This window comes from Seriola aureovittata, chromosome 4 (assembly GCF_021018895.1).
Source record: "Seriola aureovittata isolate HTS-2021-v1 ecotype China chromosome 4, ASM2101889v1, whole genome shotgun sequence".
In the NCBI taxonomy this organism is placed as follows: Eukaryota; Metazoa; Chordata; class Actinopteri; order Carangiformes; family Carangidae; genus Seriola; species Seriola aureovittata.
The window spans coordinates 18,277,992-18,298,683 of NC_079367.1; the positions used below are offsets into that span (position 1 = coordinate 18,277,992).

The 20,692-nt window shown below is 39.8% G+C and overlaps 2 protein-coding genes across 2 annotated transcripts in view; one reads left to right on the forward strand and one right to left on the reverse strand.

Annotated features, from left to right (window-relative positions):
* Positions 1 to 122: 122 nt before the first annotated feature.
* Positions 123 to 12,372, reverse strand: nmd3 (NMD3 ribosome export adaptor). The gene is made up of 16 exons (XM_056373249.1): positions 12,250 to 12,372; positions 11,785 to 11,877; positions 10,042 to 10,176; positions 9,798 to 9,894; positions 9,156 to 9,236; positions 8,479 to 8,607; positions 7,183 to 7,273; positions 6,389 to 6,467; positions 5,692 to 5,788; positions 5,039 to 5,156; positions 2,597 to 2,742; positions 2,143 to 2,255; positions 1,959 to 2,031; positions 1,626 to 1,732; positions 781 to 851; positions 123 to 569 (listed from the first exon to the last, which is right to left on the reverse strand). Exons 2-16 carry the CDS (start codon positions 11,826 to 11,828, stop codon positions 436 to 438), a joined length of 1,515 nt encoding a protein of 504 aa, XP_056229224.1. The 5' UTR covers positions 11,829 to 11,877; positions 12,250 to 12,372; the 3' UTR covers positions 123 to 435.
* Positions 12,373 to 14,173: 1,801 nt separating this feature from the next.
* Positions 14,174 to 20,692, forward strand: part of ppm1lb (protein phosphatase, Mg2+/Mn2+ dependent, 1Lb) — a 46,835-nt gene continuing 40,316 nt past the window's right edge. Inside the window, exon 1 of the mRNA XM_056373255.1 lies at positions 14,174 to 15,075. Within this exon, the coding sequence (XP_056229230.1) occupies positions 14,677 to 15,075 (399 nt within the window). The 5' untranslated portion in view covers positions 14,174 to 14,676. The remainder of the gene's footprint in view (positions 15,076 to 20,692) is intronic.

Genomic DNA, 20,692 nt, shown 5'->3' on the forward strand with positions numbered 1-20,692 from the left:
CCATTAACAGATTTGGATCAGCTCACTGCAAGTGTGGCTATTTGAAGGCCTTACTTCCCTTTTCTTAGCGGCCCAAAGCACCCTCTGGTGGATGGCAACAGCAAAGCACTAGACAACAAATGTCTTTTTCATCCCCGAGCAGAAAATATCTATAAGGGCAAGTATTTATTTTGATATAGTGGATTATAAGCACTCCATTTCCACATCACTTCAAAAATTCTACATGACAAAGGAGAAAAGAGTACTGTAGAAGAAGCTGAAAATGTTATTTTGCAGGCCCAGTAAATGATCAGTTGAAACAACTCAAAGTCTATTTGTTACTAAGTGGCACCAATATAATCCGTATGTTTATGGATAATTGTATCACTGTATCATCAGCGGACCTGTGTTTTGACAGATCAGCTGTAAGTGTCACACAGGCAGGATGGCGACTGGTTAGTCTGTCATCATGTCGGCACCCTCTCCTCCTGTGGCATCTGATAGGCTGAGCTCCTCCAGCATCTCCATCAGGGAGATACGCGGTGCTCCGTCATCATCAGTGTCACTCTCCACTGGGATTTTTGATGCATCTGAAATTCAAGAATTAACCTGTTTTCATGAACTATCCAACACATTAGCTATAATTAACAGTGTGCCCAGTGTGTTCTACCAGCAACTTAAGCAGGCGCCAACAGTAAATTGGCCATAGCTTGACAATGGAAATATAAATATATCAACAGAAAGGCTGAAGTCTCTTGGGATACTGATGTTGAAGAAAGTCTGCAGTATCCAGCTGCTCACCTCTGTAGATGTTGACATTCTTCCTCAGATTCTCATCCTCCTCCAGGTCCTCCAGGAAGTCCTGGTATTGTCTAAAGACAGAAAAGAAATTAAGACCACACCAATGTGGCACGGCATTACAGGCTAAAAAAAACCCTTACAGGATACATGTCATTTTGGCACATTATCAAACTATTCACCAACGGACCAAAAATAATGTCAGGTTTTTAGTCAGCATTTCAGGTATCTTAAGTGTTTTCCCATATTTTCTGTGCTGCAGACATTTGTTCAGAAAACACCCTTTACGAATTCCTAATTTCTTCAAAATGCACATGTGGATGAAACTTCTCTATTTAAAACAGGTACTTTCTAAGGAGAAGGTATTCTAAATCTATGCACCTATTTTGTTTTGTCAAAATATTTAATGAGAGCTACAAAAGATATTTTTCATTAGATACTTCATGCAGCTAGATAAAGGATTTTCCAAGCATGTTCACATGAAAGTATAGGTCTGCTGACATTCCACAATTTTTTGTCAACAAAACCAACTTGTTAGTACTGACCACACAGACAGTACAAACAAGTATTGTCTGTCTAGCCAAAGCCAGATACAGCGTATTCCTTTGTGCTATAAAGCTCCATTGCTACTGAACACACATAAGTGAGACACACAGTTGCACCGGCTGACATGTTCCTTTATTACAATAAACACCGTCATTCTAGTTTTATTTTGAGTCACCTCCGAAGATGGATGCTGGACTGCTCTTTAGAAAATGACAGGATCTGATTGAGACTTAAAATCTTTAAGAAGCTTTAATTCAGTCACTTCATGAGAATGATATATGAGCTTCACATTACTATCCTACCTCTCATCATCTGTGTCCATGCCATCACGGTCTCTGGACATCTCCTGCAGTTTCCAGTTCCTGCGCTTCACCCTCCTGCTGCGGTCGTAGCTCTTCTTGATCAGCACCTATGACAGCCCACATTGTACAAATTAAAAAACTAAAAAACTGTCCTCATAGTTTTCTTACATGAGTCCTTGTGGGGATGTAGTATTTTTCCAAAAATGCTATCAAATCTACACTCAGTATTTTATGCTGCCACTAGGGGTCAGTGTTAATCAAGTCAACAATAACTACTGAGGAAGCCCAGGTTTATTCACTGAGGGTGTTCAGAGAACCGCAGCTGAGTCTTACCACATCAGGAACATGATGAGGGTTCATCTTATTCAGGTATTCATCATTGATGTTGGAATTGGCAAAGTCAAACCTGCAGGATCAGAAATAAATGTTCCATTAAGTGTTAAGCTCACAGCTTGCCATCCGTCTTTACAGCCAACCTGACTGTCATCTGAACATCTCGTCAACCCTCAATACTCACCCCTGCACAAGGTCTCCAATGTTGAGCAGATGGCCCAGGAATGTACGGCAGTGATATTGCTGACTGGTATCCATCTCTGATGTTTTCTGAACCCACACCTCAGCCAGGGTGTGCTGTAACCCACACACAAATGCACACAAGAATGAATATAAATGTAGTTTCAAACCCGTTTCAAGAACATTACTCTTGTTTTCTTCCTCCAAACTGTTCCGACGGTTGCATAATGCAACATTCAGACAGAGGAAAAGAGAGAGAGCGAACACTGTTCCAACGAACCTCATTCTGCCCTGTCACTGAAACAAACACTGCTGTTGAATCCAGCATACAGGTTCAGGGATAATGTAATGGTTTGCTATTGATTTGGCTTCCAAGAGAAGAGCAATGTTCCCGCATAATGCAATCTATTCTGCAACAACACACACAAACACACACACACTCACATACACATGCTCACCTTATTGGACCTCAAGCCTGCTCCGGCACCCAGCTTCTGGTCTCTGATGATGTCAGTGTCCATGACAATGAACTCCTCCAGTTGCCGTGGGTTACAGAGACTGTTGAAGGGGTTACGCCAGTATGTGTTCCCATCCACCTCAGCAACTAGTGTGCAAGACATTATTCATGCATTTATTGATGACTATTAAGACTAGTCAATAGGACAGTCAGTTAAGAAGTGTGAGCACAAATTATACAGTACCCTCTCTTTTTTACTTGAGTTAAAGAACTTGAAAAGTTAGATAGAGATCCTTTTATCTAATAACTATATGGGTACTAAGCCTGATAAAAATCTGCCAATGTATTTTTCTACTATACATATTCCAAACAAAGCAGACAGGAACGATGCATTTCTGTCTATACTGCAAATAAAGTGAACACGAGCAGACGAACAGCAACACACACATTTCTTAATACTTGAGTTAATTGCCTACTGCAGCCTAAATCCGCCGAACAGAGCTCTGCCTCCAGGCTGTTTCTGCTATTCAGCTTGCTCAAAAACTTTCTGCAACAAAAATAGCCTGCTCTTTGAAGAGTAATTAAAAACGTGTGTGCTGCTTCCAAAATGTCAGAATTCTGTTGAGGAGCGTCTCAGCCTCACACATAATGAGTGATTACGCCAGATACAGAAGAAACACATCATCGCTAATTGTCACCACATTTGCATTGATTATAAACCCCCTCTGAATACGCTGACTTGGCTATGACAGCAGACAAATTGCAAACTGGAAATGTGTGTTTTTTTTTTCTTTGTAAGTGTGTCTCTTGATGTGCCATGACTAAGAACAGAGGGGAGCAGTTAAGCGTTTAAACAAGTATGATGAACATGTGGTCAGCAGACTGAGGTGAGCCTAGTGCAGCACTGAAGGGTTTCACCCAAGCACTGACTCTCGATTACACTCACTGAGCACTTTATTGGGAACACGCCTCAGTCCTTTGTGGAATGGACTCTACAAGATGTTGAAAACACTTTTTTGAGATTCTGCTCCATGTTGACATGACTGCATCACATCATCTCTGCAGATCTGTCAGATAGACATTAACGCTGCCGATCTCCTATTTTACCACATCCACAAGGTGTTCTACTGGATTCTGGTGAGTGGGGAGACCACTGAAGTATACTGAAGACAACTTTTGCACATGGTCAACAACAATACTCGGTTAGGCTGTGGCATTCAAACCATGACTGATTGGTATTCAGGGGCCCAACAAAATAATCCCCACACCATTACACCACCACCAGCCTGAACTGTCCACACAAAGCAGGTTGTGTCCATGGATTCATGCTGTTGTTGCCAAATTCTGACCCTTCCATCTGCTGCCTCAGCAGTAAACCAGATTCATCAGACAAGACAAATCACATTCTTTTATTGTTCTTTTACTTCAAGAAACTAGTACCGCCTTTTATCCTAATAAGAAATTTGTTTTAAATTGAGTCATAATTAGCATATAAATTCTTGAGTTATGGCGAAAAATGTGTTTAAGTTACTGTAACCTCGACCTTTGACCACTAAAATCAAATCAGTTCATCCTTACGGAGATATCGTGTTCACGAGAATGGGACATACAAATGGACAGATGGCTGATCCGAAAACTAATGCCTCAGGTCACGGCTGGCACTGGTGCAGAGGCATAAAATCTAGAGCTACGCTTGAGCTGATATCCGATAATATCATATATCGTGATATCTGGGCTGGACTGTATCGAGATACATTTTTGATATCACCCAAGTCTAACAAGTGCACTAAACAGTATACCTGAATGTCTACTCAACCCAGTGTACTGTATTAAAATTGACACTTTACTAGATCGTGGGCCGAATTCCTCACTGAGTATGGAAATGTTCTAACCTGCTGTACATCAGATCTTTCACAAAGTCTACACATAGAGCCCGCATTACTAAATAAATGAGAACTTCAGCACCTTTGCGTTTTAATGACTAAAAACTACAAGTGCTGAAAACCAGAGGAGACAGGCCTCAAGGCCCTGAACAACCTGCCTGAGGAAACGTCTGGCTGAGTCAGTATCTTCTTTTAAATCTTAAGAAATCTTAAGAAACCCAATTTTATAGGAGGAGAACTTATGCTGATTTTTATGAGTTATTAGTTAATTTCACTGGAACTGTGTCTTAGTTTCTTTATGTTATATAACTGGAATTTATCTATTTTACTCTGATCCAGTTAATCTCCCATGGATTAGATTTTATAATTTCTTGATTTTGATTCCTTGTGTGAAGCACGGTTCACCTCAAGTTTTTGAAATATGCTCTTTAAATAAAGATTATTATTATTATAAAACACAGTGTTTGCCGACTCCACCATATTCAACCACAACAGGCTATGGTGTCATTGAATTGGACTGTGGTGTCAGTTAAAACTCAGTGGGCAGTTACAATACTCACTCTGCAGGGTGTTTGGATCGATGAGGTGGATGGTGCTGGTGACACGGACGCACACACACACTTGACCCATGTTCCCGAGGCTCTGCGCCAGACGTGGTGAAAGACACACAACATTGTCCTGGCAAACAGACAGCACAGGGTCAAACTGAGGTCACGGGGAAAGTAAAAGACTTTGGACTTTCTATAGAAGTGCACAATGTGTCTGTCTATTCAAATTCCTGTTTTCATTTATTGAATATGCCCTGTATGACCCCTGTCATTCATGTACTGATATTTAAAACACAGAACTGAAGCTGCATGTCAAATGGGATTAAGCAGTTATTGAAAATGACAAATACACACCTGCAAAGAAACACTATCCCTACATTAGTTTTAATGTTAAAGTATATTAAGTTTCTCCAACTTTTCAATACGCTCCATTAATTATCACTTGTCACCGTCAAAAACAAATATAACATGAAAGATTCTTGGCCAGCATCAGGTTTACATCTGCGATTCAGCAGAAATTTCAACAGCTTTCTAATGCAACATTTTTACAAAACTAAAAGTAAAGGCTTCAGAGCTGAAAGTATGGCGCAGCTTCAACAGTGGCTCATTTGAGAGCATAAAAAGCCAACTAAAACAAAGAATCAACAAAACACATAGCAGTGTACCTTGCAGATAGGTACAATCTCCATAGAGAAGGTGCTCTTATAGTTGTACGTGTTTGAATGGATGTCGTGAGAGATGAGACGCTGGGAAGTCTTTGACCTTTAAAATAAAAAAGAAAAGTTTTTATTGTTATATCATCACAGACGTCATTCAGAGTTCATATTGTGCCAGTTGGACAAATTGTCACAACAAAAAGGCTTGGATTCAATAGGATGTTGTGCACACATGGAAAAGACTTGGGTATTGTGCAGTTTAACTAGTCTGAGCTGCTGGAGGTCGTGTCGACATGTTAGCTCAACATTCAGGTGACTAATTACGCAATGTTTTAGTTTCGGCCATCGGGAAACAACACTTATAAGCCTTTTTTTTTTCTTTACTAATAATGATGCATGTAGTGATAGAAACACACTTCTAAAATAATGTCTTGGTTTTTCATACATTCTTTGTAAATGGAGTTTTTATTAGGACAATTATTATCTACACCCTACATTTTGGTAACACCTGCTAACAAATGATCTCCACATTTTCCCACTAATTTCATAACATAAACATACCAGCTGAATCTAGTGGTGATCAGTTACAATACCCTTAAAGGTTGTGCTCAGCATCTAAATACATGTAAATTAAAAATGGAACGTGGACTTAACACTGAGCATCATGAGCATAACGCTCATGATCACAGACTGGAGCATTGCTCACCTGCAGGGCACGGTGCATTGGAGGAAGTCGACCATCTTCTGAGCGTGTTGCTTAGAGGCATAGTAGAAATCAATCCCCTCTGAGAGAGAAGAGCAATACCATCAAACCCTCCACCAATAAATTCATCACAGGCGCACTTCACGGGTCATCACCATTGCAGAATTCATATGCATGCAAACAACACACACAAGGGAGCAGATGACGATGGAAGGAAATATGGCAACCACATGTTGTAACCTTCATAAAGCTTTTAAGTCCTGCCGAGATGTGGAGATGATTTAAATTACACCGTCGGGCCAAACCCCACTTCACAGTCCTGTCCAAGAGCACAGAGGAGCCACTGCTGAGCTGTCACTCAATGCACAGCATGTGTGTCTGAGTGTGGGCACAGTGTGGGCCTTAGCATCTCTAAACAGGGTATGAAGCCAGCTTGCATTGCAGGAATCTGGGATGGAATGCCTGCTCTGATTACAGCACACTGATTAGACGCACAACGCATGCCCCTCTGAGGCCCACACGAGGACAGCTGTATGAAGTGATTGGCGCCAGTGATATGCATGCATGGCTTGCTGTCTGGTAGGGGAAGCGGTAATTAACACTCGACACATCATTATGTTCCGCTTAGTTCTAATCCACATTAGTTACGCTGGTGACGAATAAGACAACTTTCCGATTTTTCAGTGTAATTCGGTTAGAAGCCCTAAGGAAAATAGCAGGCCTCTCCCTTTGGAGATATGTATACTAACATACATGATACATAATGAAATATATTAAATCATATGCCATTGACCTACCATGGATTTCTTTGATGTTGAGGGCATTCTGGTGAAGTTTATGCTTGAGGATCAGCTGCTCTAGATAGTAGAATGTCTTTTTATGAACAGTCTGTTAAAAAAAAAAAAAAGAAAAATCTCAGCATCATTATTAACATACGGAGATTTATAGACTCTCTCCAGCCCTATGTCCCAAGTATCTAAACATTTATTGCTGTAAAAATTGGATTAACAGCTTAGCATCTGCCATGGCCAGTTGCCTCCTTTGACCTTTTCAAAAAAATACCCCAGTTAAAAACTCCAGTGCTTGCAGCTATTCATGTGGGTTTTTTTTTTTTTTTTTTTTTTTTTTTTTTTTTTACTTCTGAACAAAGTGTAGTTGGTAAAAATAAACGTCACAGGGGCAAAGGGCTATTGAGGAACAAGTAAGAACAAGTAGACATTCATGCTGTTAATTCAAACTTCCAAGATAGCTGTTTCACAGTAAAAACCTGTCAGTGAAGAGAAAATGACTTTGGCATTTAGTGTGAAGTGGCTGCAGACAGTGCTCAGTTATATAATCAGCATGGTATATTAGCTTTGTTAAGTGAGGTTGTAACAGAGGTTACAAGGTCTAAATATACATTTGGGCAGATCTTACCTGCTTCTGAGTAATCACCTCACAAGTCTACAGCCACTGCAGGGCAGGAGCTAAGCTTGGTTTATCTCCACACATCAGTGAGAAGAGGAAAAGTGCAACCCTAGGTTTAAGTGCGGTATTTCCTGCCAAATACCAAGGGCTCTATATTTGTTTTACATAAAACCTACTGGGCTCAGGTTCATGCTTTAATATGCAGTTGCAAAATCACCACAGAATAACAGGATTGTGAAAAGACAGAGTAAACTTAAAAAGAAGATTTAAATTGGAAAATTTAGGGCAACCAAGATAAAAGACCTTGAAGTGAGTGAAGTATTGGCTCAGATTTCGAGGGTGCAGGAGAAAAAAATGTACTTGGCCAACATTTTTTTTAATACCTGTCATACATTTTATAACCTTTGCAGCCCTTTAGTTTTATTTACTTGTATGGTTTTAGCCTATTTTCAAGGCCCCTCTCGAGTCCTTCTGCCTGATACCTACACAATGTGATTTCCTGAAAGTATCCTTTGCCAAAATAAAACCACTATTAATGTTTCAAATAATAAAATACTTCATAAAATGAAGTATATTGAGAAGCATGCATGGCATATTTAAGAATACTGTCAAAAGGTGAAAGTGTGTAAATTTAGTTTAAGTAAAGCAAAACAGGAGATAAGCAAAAAATTTTCGATCACGCTTACCTTCTGTCGAACTTGCACCACGGCCTTCCAGAAGTCCTTGGCTTCCACACGATGGCAGTCGTCACACATCTGGGACTGGATGACAAACTCGACCACGAACACCTGCTGGAGGATAGCGCCATTCATCACCTGGAGAGGGAAAGACAACAACAAGTTACACCATATGTTCGAACCGCATGGCAAACAGCGACGAAAACTCTGTCATTCTGTCATTCAATAACCAAGTCTTTCGGGAAGAAAACTTTTGGTTTTCATGTTTCCTTCTCTGAGCCATTTAAAAAATATCAGACCACTGCGATCTGGAGACAGTATTATAGAGACCCTCCAACAGCACAAACAAATGTGTTGTTCCCAGGAAGCACAGGGCTCAGGTTCTCACTAAAGGTCAAGGAGATGACATGACAGGCCCTGGCAAAACTCACCTCTCTCAAACACACATAGCTAGTCAAGAACAGACAACTCTGTTTCAAGAGTTTATCCTAAAGTCTGTTGCATATATGGTTCTCACTGTCACAGACGGCCACTTATGGTCATTGGATGTATGTTACACTTTGACATTATTATTTTTGCATTAACCAAAAGGCTTAAATTCAAACACAGACTGTGCTTTTTGCCAACTGCCACCTGGAGCAGAATGTCATTCTCCCACACTTATCACTTTCATTCTGTTTTCTTACCTCTTTCTGTACAGTCAGTTTCATCTTAATCCTTTTGGAGTGTGGCTCTGTCCACAGGAAACCAGCATCAATGAGACGAACCTGTGGGGACAGGGGTGTTGGTGAATCCATTAAGTAGCATGATCCATGGTTAAATACTCAAAGATGGTGACCAGGGTGCATATTAGGGCTATGCAGAAAAAAAATCATATTGCAATTATTTTTGGCAGGTAGTGCAATTGAGATATGAGTCACAATTTCAGAAGAAATGGTCATTTTTGCATTTCACTTTCACTGAACACAGTATTTAAATAATGACTATGTCACTTTTGTTGGGGCTTGTGCCAAACAACTATTTCCCTTTACATCTGGAGAATATGATTTGGCAGGGGCATCTCTGTAGCATCACAATGCTTCATTTATGGTATGTTGTGACATATTTTACCTTTATCAAAAAACGTAGTGCGATTTGGATATTGCACTTCGCCATATTGCGATTTCAATAATATTTCATTATTAATTGTTCAACCATGTGCACATCATCATGTCAAATCAGAAACATGGGGGAGACACAATATTATATACAATATTACATTTTTGTCTTTTATTTGAGTGTAAACATGCTATTGTCTTTTGTGATTTAATGAGAAGAATCATACTCACTTTGGTCATAGAGCTCTTGATTTTCTTCAGGCACAGTGCCAGCAGCTCCCTGGACTCCAGGGCACACTGCATCCAGGTGGTTGGAGGCTGCAAGTACCTGAATGAAAGCAGATGTACGTTAAAGCCTCAACTTTCCTCAACAAAATTTCTCAAGAAAAACACTTTTTGTACATGTAGATGCTTGCTGGAGGGAAACAATGATACAATGTGTGTATCCCATTATAGAAAAATGCCTGAAACAAACCTTTCACACTGCTTGCAGAAGTGCACAGTGACTTGCTTGGGGATTCCCTCTGAGATGTCTACCTGAGTACGCAGACAGGCTACACACATGTTGGCTGGGTTGGGAGGAATAGGGACGCCACAAGTGCAACACAGGCTGGAGCAGAAAGAAGCAACATTAGTAAGACTCACAAAAAGTTTGTTTTTGGAGTGTAAGACTATTCGATAAAGACAACAGGTGCGGCCCATTACTGCTGGAAATTTCCTAAAATATTGCTTATTTTATTGTGTTTTCCCTTCTTTTTATCAGTTCATTCTAGCAATGAATGCAAGTCATTTCTTTTCCATGAGATCATGAATTATCAGAATTAACATTTAAATGACTACTGTTTTGTTAAAATTACATTAAAATTGTGCTGTAAATCAGATAAAATCCCAGATTATTTAGAAAACTTTTACTTGTTGCTGTGTTACAGTACAAGTGGGAAACTTTGACATTCAAGACTTAAGTCCTAGAATGCAAACAGTAACCTTTATTGTACAAAAAACTACCAAACTCATGTAGCCCTTTATCCTTCAGGAACCATTTTCACTTGGTGTGATGATGCTATAAATGGGAACTGATTCAACCAAGCCCTTTCTATTATCAGATTTCAATTGCTCTCCATTTCTTAGTAAGAGTTGCTCTCAGCAGCTTTGTGGGCAGAGATTAAGGAGAAACTATTTGCTGGGATCTTTTGGTGGAATTCAGAAGGACTCCTCCTAGAACTTGTGAATACACTGCGATGTGGCAATGAACTGTTCTTGAAAAACAAAAGTAAGAGACCTAATGTTTACTACCATACATTTCTAGATCTACAGTGTTTCCAAATTCTTTATTATAATGTACTAAACTATCATGATGTTCTTTCTGATCACTACAAGAGAAAAAATATCTGCTTTATTACATTCTTCAAAAAGGCAAAGATGTGACAAACACAGGCAACACTAACATCTTTAATAATGCTTGTATTCCATTTAGGCGTACCATAATCAAGGCCCTGGTATTGTTTGTGCTGGCTTACTTAAATGGCCCATTTAAATGGAACAAAACCATGATTAATGGTCATAATTAACAACACTGAAGTTCGCTTCTAATTCAGCAGTTAAGGGGAAAGTTAAGGGAAACTTATCTCACAATACTTCTCCTTTTGTAGCCCCTCATATTGTTGTGAAAGGGTGTTAAGCATTGTAGGTAAAACTTTGAAAAATTAATTCATGAAAAAAATTTCACAGGTCTTTTTTTATTTATTTTTTTACATCCAGGCCAAATATGACAAGGTCCAGATCAAAAACCACTAAAAGTACACTTATCAAATCTGGACCAGATTGTCCCAGAGAAGCTAAAGACCCTTTAAAACATAGTTTCAGATTTGTGAAACCTATATTCTATTTGTTTAATACAAAAAAAGAGAGATATCATTTTTTCTCCATCCAGACCACACTAGACCAAGTCTATATCTGAGCCAGTATAACTAGATTTCTTATAACTGGACTAGATTAACAGGGAGAGTGTAATGGCTGTTTAAAAGATTATTTTACAGATTAAATATATATAGTCTTTAGGTTTTCTGAGATGATGTAGTCCAGATTTGACTTCTCTTAACTTCAGCTTCGTTAGTAATTACAGATGTGTTTTTCCTTCTTGATAAATATCTATAACGTGTCAGTACTTTCACACAATACTGCAGACTTGACAACATAAAGACACATGTTTTTCACTTACATATTCCCCTGGCTGCTTGTGGCAGGAGCTTGCATGTACTCCATTCTTGACAAGTTGCCAAGTTAAAGTATGTCAGTGGACCGTTGTGTAGCTCTGAGGACAGAAACATCACAGATTTAACTGGCTCTGCCAACAGGTTTGACAGCAGCAAAATTGCTAGGACATAGCTAATGCTAGCTTGTAGCAACAGGCTGGTTAAGAACTACTAACCGTATGACTAACGGCAGGTAAATAACAATATTGCTTCTTGTTTATAAGTGTTCACTTGGGAACAGATAGACAGTTGTATAAAGACTCATCTTTAAAAATTATGCTAGCTGATGCTTTAGATTCCGTATCAGACAGTTAGCATAAGAGGCTAAACTGCTATTTCTGATGAGTAATTTTACAAGAAACAAGCCCACGATGTCAATCAAAACTTATACAATCACTGCAACTAGTAAAAAGAAGTCTGACAAAACTTACAGAAATTATTTTGGTCACAGATCCACGACAGGCTGTGAGGTGAGGAGGTCCTCCACGTTTTTACCAACCAAGGGAACGTGGGAGGCGTGATGACGTCAGTCAGGCCCCAAAGACCTCGAGACTGTCTTTGTATGCCTGAATAAATTTCCTTAAAAAAATTCAAAATTAAATAAAAAAGATCCAACTGATAAAAAAAGATGAAAATGAAAATGAAACAGGTCTAACATTTAATTTATGCAGATAATCCACAGTACCGAGGAACTGTATCAACAGAACTGTTAAAAATAAACCAAAATAAAAGGTAAGCTTTGACATATAAAACACTTTCATCATATTGTACTTATATAAAAATAAAATTAATAAAATAAAAAGAAGAGAAAACTAGGGAAAACAAAGGGAATCAACTTCACCATGTCCTATTTAGATGTGAATCGCTTCCCTGCTGCAACATAATATAAATGGCTCATACAAAATGTATGATGATCTAAGACTATAAAGTCTAGGCTAAGCCAGCAAAGTGAATAAAGTACATATAAGGAAAATGTTTTAGAGAAATGTGTATCGCATTAGGCCATAACTTGGACAGTAAAAATTTCATACAGTATGTGCATGAAGCCTGGTTTTCCTTTAACACAAGTCTTGGGCCTAATTGCATACAATTTTAACAATTACATTACAGTAAAACCAGTGTAGATTCTTTTTGTATTAAGTATATTAGTAAGTTTTGTTTGAGTTACGAGTGTTTCTCAGTTATATAAACCTGTCTACAGCGTTTGACTGTTATCGCCTTGCACTACTCAAAATACACAGGTGTCAGTATGAACATTCATACTTAAAACACCTACATTTTATTGAATTTAAACCCACACCATGTCAGGAGTAACTGTATGCAAGAGATAAATCCTGGATTATAATAAAACCCCAGAAGTGCTGTGTGGTAAATTATTTTGGAATATGTGCCATGTATAAACGCAAACCAATCTGAAATAATAAGGATCAGATAATAATGCAGGAGCACCTTAAGTTACTTGTTATGTCATGATATTGGGGTTCATGTCCACACACAATTACAGTTAATATGATCAAAAACGTATTGCCACCAAGGGCTTTTGGGGCCTCTATGTCTTGGGTCCACAGGCAGTTGCAGTGGGAAATTCAGCACTCAATTTTGGTATAATGTATCTGATTTTGTCAATTGTTATAATGAGATTTAGCAAAGTTGGGCACCTATGTTTTAACATTTATGATTAATCAGTCCGTGGTTTTTGTGAGCACCTGTGGTATGGCAGTTCTTTGGATGCCTTCAGGTGGTATCAGAGATTTCTAAAGTGAAAACGAGCCATTATGTCATTATGGAATACTGTATATTAAGACAGCTATGGTGGCTGCAACTCTGTAAACTGTAAACGTCTTACATGGTTTAATTTCAATAACTGTGTTTCTTTATTTTCTTTAAAACTACATTCATTAGCTATCTCCCTACTGCCTCCCTCCAACCCCCATATTTATCTAGTGATCCTTTGGAGGTGCCTGACCCTCAGGTTGGTAACCACTGCACTGGACTACTTAACTGTATATAAAGTAGTTAAAACTAGCTCAGCTAAGTGCTGCTTAAACTGTGATTCATCAACAATCTAATAATGTCACATAAAATAAATTATCAGTCACAGGGACATGTTACTGAAAAACCAGTGATTTTACTTTGATACTTTCAGTACATTTTGCTGATAACACTTCTGTAGTTGGATTTTGTCTACGGGGCTTTTACTTGTATTGGATTATTTTTACACCGCTGTATTTTAACTACCCAGCAGTCTAATGTGAGTCTTTGCTCAGCACAATGAATCGTTTGAAGGACATTACGAACTGCACCTGAAGGCAGCACCACAGTTTAGATAGGCAGCAGCGGAGAGTCGCAGCCAGTGTGGCAGCTGGGAATGTGAGGGTTTCAACACAGTCCGCTATTTTCAGGACTGGGAACAGTAGCAGGGCTGGCTGGGAAGAGACTCTGCCCACCGCTCTACTATAGCCAACACACTGGCTTAATTTGAAGTCCAAACGGGCTTCCTGCGTCTTCTGTCCGGGGGGGTGGGGGGGGGTGTCGGTGTTGTCGGACCGCATCAGATGGTCAGCGGACAGCCGTTGGTGGCTCACTGCGGGGCTGCGTGCTAGAGGGAACCAGCCGGAGCACCGTGTTTGATTGTTCGCTAACACCTTACCTCCTGCCTGCTGGGTCCGGCTAAAAAATGCAGTGAAGTGTCACCCGTTAAGTCAGTGTAATCTGAATGTTTCCCGGTGTGAAGTGCTCGGTTAAATGTGCCTGTTTCATCGCTACCAAGCCACTCACGCCAACGACGATGGACTGAAATCTGCGGCGGGGGCGAACGACACACAACCTGCCGCGATTTCTTGCATGTAAATAAATAAATGATAGAGGATACAATGACCCTGCTGTCTCTGTTAGGTCGGATCATGCGTTATTTTCTGCTCAGACCGGAGACCTTGTTCCTGCTGTGTATCAGCCTGGCTCTGTGGAGTTACTTCTTCCACACGGACGAAGTGAAGACCATCGTCAAGTCCAGCCGGGATGCGGTCAAGATGGTCAAGGGGAAAGTGGCGGAGATGATGCAGAATGAGCGGTTCGGCGGGCTGGACGTCCTGGATGCGGAGTTCTCCAAGACCTGGGAGTTCAAGAGCAACAACGTGGCCGTGTACTCCATCCAAGGCCGGCGAGACCACATGGAGGACAGGTTCGAGGTGCTCACCGACATAGTCAACAAGAGTCATCCGTCTATATTTGGAGTTTTTGATGGCCACGGAGGAGAGGTGAGTACAATGTGGAGGCGAGGAAAATAAAACACAGTGTGTCCAGTGTGTGTCTTTCCCACTTACAGTCTAAATTACTCCCTGACTCCAATACCATCACAAAATTGTGGGCACCCTGGGGCCCCAAACTAAGATGCGGGAGCCCTTAAGTGTGGGTAAAGATGTCTTAAGTGATCTTGAACAGTGTGTTTTTCACGATTTTGTGGGCATATTTATTATGCCTGGTTTGGTTTAAAATCTGGTTTCAAGACTGCTGTCAAATTTTTATTAAAACCATGAGTGAGACAAACTGGAGCAAGCTGGAATAGCAGTTCGACTGCAGTGTTTACTTTTCAGACTTGATCGAAACTGATCTTACACTCTTGAAAATGGCATTTTAAAAATGAAAGTGGTCCCATAAAGAGGCAACTAGCAATTGATTTGTTTTCTAAACAACTAAATTGGTAATTAGTTTTATTAAATGTTGGAAATGATGTCAAATGACCACCAGAGTCCAGCTGCTTAACCCACATCTTCTGATCAACTTTCACAAAGTTATGTTTTTCAGAACGAATATTTGTGTCAGCTGATGAATAAGTATCTGATAATTGATTTGTTACATTATGTGAAATTTACAAGAAGTGTGATAAAGTTGTGGATGTTGCAGGCCAGGGGGGAAAAATTTGCTGCTGGGCCCCTATTAATGCCCACTGTTTGAACAATGTGTAATTTTTTTCTCTGCTGGAATACTACCTGGCCCTAAATTGGTTGTATGGTCATTTTTTGTACAGAAATTTATTTGCGAATGTGAGATGTGAAAGCACAAAACTGAAATAACAAAGGTCTATCAACTACATTTAGCCTTAAAGACCAGGCCTCGTAAAGCAGGACCCCTTAAAGTGGGGGTCTAATCTTGTTAGTTGTTATTGCGCTTTGGTGGTGCATATTCCCGTACACGTTTTCAATACAATTTGCACAAACCAGGTTAGGCACAGTAAACCCCTCGAGGCAACTGGAAATCCACCCTTGGGTATTTGTCACTGAGAATTGGTAGATAAGTGGAGAAAGGGCCCACAGTAACCCACTGTGTGTAGGAGCCCATCATTTCTTGCTACAGCTCTGCACACACTCACCCACACTTAGAGTTTTCTTCCAAATGGCAAAGGAACTGCATCTTGTCTATTTACAACTTAAAATCATACCGGAAATACCCATCTCATGTTCTTTTGGACAAAACAACATTTTTAGCATGCAGACAGCATTGGGCTCATGGTCTAACAAGATTATAGCCGGAAGCAAGAGGATGAATTCAAATCTGTGTGATTCAGAGGCATACCCACTGCCAGATGAGCTCAATAATATGAGCGGAGCATGACTGAAGTGGGTCATTGATCACTGATCTGCTGGTCACTGTCCACCCCCAGTCGATACTATTTGACAGCTTAGAAATCTCCCGTCTTTCTGCTTCCTTGGTGCTAACTACGATTGTCTTTCAACACGAGCGCGTGAACGTGGCGTTGCGTTTAGGGCAGCCATGGAACAGCTTTACGAAGCAACTCACAATGAGACCCTTAAAGAAAAAAAGCTATCAGTTAAAGGGACAAAGAGCATTTGAGATGATGCCACGGTTAGACGCGAGCATGAAAACACTGATAGTCATGCCATGCTTGAACACTGGCATTGTCTCTTAGGACCATGACCTCAGCTCACAGTATAGAATTGATGTGACAGAGCCAGATAGTAACTGAGCATTCAAACTTTAAGTGATAGGGTATCCCAGTTTCTTCTTTCTCTTCTTGTACATTAAAAATTACACACTTTTTGATCAGGCAGTTGTGGTTGCTGCAGAGCTCCATGCTGTTTAGGGCCTGACAGCAACTGTCTTCATTCTCAGTTTGACTGCTGTGGTCCAATAGAGGCTGAACGATAACATGCTAAAAATAGGCAGCCAAAGGCATAGAGGATAGCTGTTCTTTTAGGGGAAATTAAATTTTAGGCTGTGGTGCTGACTGCTGCAGCTTTTGACCAAAAGTGGTCATTGGATTGTTTTCTCCTGCGGCCGTTTCCCCAATGCTTTTTTCCCTCAGAGGAGTTCCTTTTTAGAGACCGGTGGCCTGACCTGTGAACCCAGCTACAGCTACCACACATATAGTTAAGAGACTTGGAGAAATAAATAGTGAATAGGAGATATGTGTTTTTATATGTGACAGAAAAAGGAGAGAATGAGTGGGAGAGCATCAATAGTGAGAGTAAGAAGAAAGGAAGAGAAGGTTGAGATTTTTCCATGTAGGCGAGAGGCTGTTTTATCACTGCATGTCCATGGGCAACTGTGTGCTCTGTTTTCATTCCCACGCCCTCTTTTGAAGTTTGTGAAATGGTTGCCAGACAGTAGCTTTCAGAAACAACTTCCTCTGTTTAGTGAATTTAGATTTTTTTATTTTTTTAATTTTTTATTTTTTTTAAGCCAGAGGGCATTGAATAAAGCAGAGGGATGCTGTGTGGCCCAGGGCAACACCAGGAATACTGGCTGCCTCATCTGGCTAGTTAGTAAGGTGTCAGTCACTTCCATTTGTCTCCACACACACACACACACACACACACACACACACACACCACACACACACACACACACACATACACACACAGCTAACATTCAAGACTTTGCATCAGTCTTGAACAATGATTACAAAGCCTGTAATGGACAGAAATTTAAAATACTGGGGTATGAGTCTGTCGGCTAATTAGAGCAGTGATTCAACAAAATCCTCAAGGGAACAGGTAGTTGATCTTAATGCAATTAGAGCTGCAGTGAAAGATTTTTGTTTTTTAAATCAATGAATCAATGATTATTTTCTCAGTTAATCAAGTAAGTGTTTAGTCTATAAAATGTCTGAAAATTATGAGTTGTAAGTGCCTAAAACCCAAGGTGAGATCTTCATACTGCTTGTTTTTTTCCTAACCAACATATTCATTTCATTATCACATAAGACAAAGAAAAGCAGCATGTTCCCATTAATAATAGAAGTAGGAAATATTTTTGTTTAAATAAAAAAAAAAAGTGAGCAAAATAATTCATTGATTATCAGTATAGAGGACATTATCCTTATCTGTTCACCAACTCTGACTGAAATGTAATATTGCCTCATCATTTTGCCTTTTTAGCTTGAGAAAAGTTTCTCTCTTGCTTGTAGTACTATCAACATTTCCTGTTAATGCAAGTAACGAGTGTTGTGAAAAGAGAACAGGCTCTAAATGCAGGGCTGTCACTGTTCTTTCACCTTACTGGAACCAATCACTTTACTAGCAGATAAATAATTAGTCAGTGCTAGATAACATCTGGGAATCTCTTTTTCTTTCTCTATCTCTCTGCACCACACACCCACTCGCCCACCAACGCAAATTCAAATTTCAAAGTGTTTAAAATCAGTGTTTAATGTGAACATATCCATCAGCAGTCTCAGTCATATTAGAAGTTGCCTCAGTGAGGGGATTTATCTGTTAAATGGAGATTGATTTTTAGCTGACACATGGGAATAACCTGCATGAAAGTGATAACTCTAGGCTCTCCATCCATATAACAGCAACTTGAGCCATTTGTTCCTTACTGACATGTAGAGAGTCGGTCGTACTCCGCTCCCCCCTGCCCCACTATCAGGTTGTGGCTTCAGGCGCTGCAAAATTACCGTAACTGTAGAGTACAGAGAAGACATTCACTATGAGCCTGTTTAACTTGAGTGCTGGGGCTGCTTTACTATTTTGCTATCCTTTTTGTTTTTGTCCAGTTGTTTTCCTTTTCTGTCACAGCTCACTGTTTCATGTAGTTTTGATCGGTGGTATCTGTTTGTGAGTGGGTTGTTATAGATATGGTGCCTAACTGTGACGGACGTGATGGGAGAGCGCAGAGTAAAGGAGAAAAGAATGCTAAAACCACAGGGATGATGGCCATTTTTAGAGGGATCCTCTGTCTTTATTCAGCTCTTAGTTTGTCCTCATGTCACTTTTGATTCATACTAGGGCTGAATGGACATTTAATCTTCACCTTCATCATTCATTTCTTGAATTGCAAAGCAGACAGGACTTTTGAGAGTGATTGAAGCAGTTGTGCGTCATAGTTCACCATCTTTTCAAAATGAAGGACGTTTTATAATCAGAAAGGTCGATGTTTGAAATCAAGGTATTTTAATGCTATGTGCATGTTTGTGTATTACTCCAGAAGAGGAAGGTGGGTTATGTAGTTTTGATACTAAGCAGTTTGAATTCCTCCTGAGCTCCCTCTCAGTAGAGAGATGAAAGAAAGAGCTGGCATGTGACTAATTGCACTGTTGGCATTACAGGATTAGAGAGAGAGACCAAATGAAGGGGGGGGGGGGGGGGGGGTTGGGGTGTGGGAAGACCAAGGACAGCAACGTGTGTCTGAGTGTATGAATATTTATATATATGTGTGTGTGTGTCTGTGTGTGTTGTTGCAAGCTTGCACAAGAATGTTCTGCTTCTTGGACGTTGAGGGTCCACACGGAGATGAGAGGGGCAGTTAGGTGTTATCTGGTCTTCCAGGGAGGGACAACTTCATTGTGAGACTGAAATGCCAAAGGCCTACTACGACCAGAAACACTTTGGACATCACATCTTCAAACCAGCCAGTTTGTAAAATAGACTTATCAGGTACTAATTTTTGTATAAATGGCATTAACTCAATAAGTTAAGGTGGAGAATACTGAAACCGTTACAGCCGTTATAAACGATAATTTTATAGTGACAGTGAACCACGTGACTGAGACTGTTCCCCTCAGCTCTATGGAGCTTTTTGTCTGTTTTGCTGTGTCTGTTTCCAGCTAAAGGCTCTAAAAATCTGTTGTACACTATCTAACCAACCCCAAACAACAGACAGACACAGTGAGCTACTAGATGGTGAACATAGTGGAGTATTTAGCAGCTAAAGAGCAACATTTTCCCTCAGGAGTTGGTGTAGACCAACACAGAGCTAAAAGGAAAGTTAACAATGGACTTCAGTTCAGCAAGCGGCCTGAAATATGATTCCAGATGGAAGCTAATGCTGCTCTTTAACTGCTGGATGTGTGTTTGCCAACAAGTTTTCCTTATGAATAATATATATATTAGAGATCGACCGATATGGTTTTTTCAGGGCCGATACCGATACCGATTATTAGTAGTCAAGGAGGCCGATAACCGATATTTGGAGCCGATATTTATTTGCAATAAAAGGGAAAATATTGGCGTGAAAATTTTGAATAATGGAAAAATTCCACTTAACTTTGTTCAAATGCCTTTAATCATATGTTTATTTAACAGCTTTTCAGATTTGCAACATGTTAAAGTTTTTTTTTTCTTAGACAATAGATATCTTTGTTTTAAAATTCTAACAAAAAACGCAGGGAGCTCCCAGGCTCAGCAGCATGTCTTATAAAGTTAAATGAAAACTTAAACAAATAAATAGCTCACTAAAGTTTTCTACAGTAAATAAAGTTTTCCAAAATTTCAATATAACTGAAATGTTAATCTTTCACTTATCTTTGTTTTAAGTTCAAACAAAAACAAAAAGTGCAAGGAGTTCCCAGGGTCAGCAGCATCTCTTATAAAGTTAACTGAAAATTTAAATAAATAAATAAATAGTTCCCTG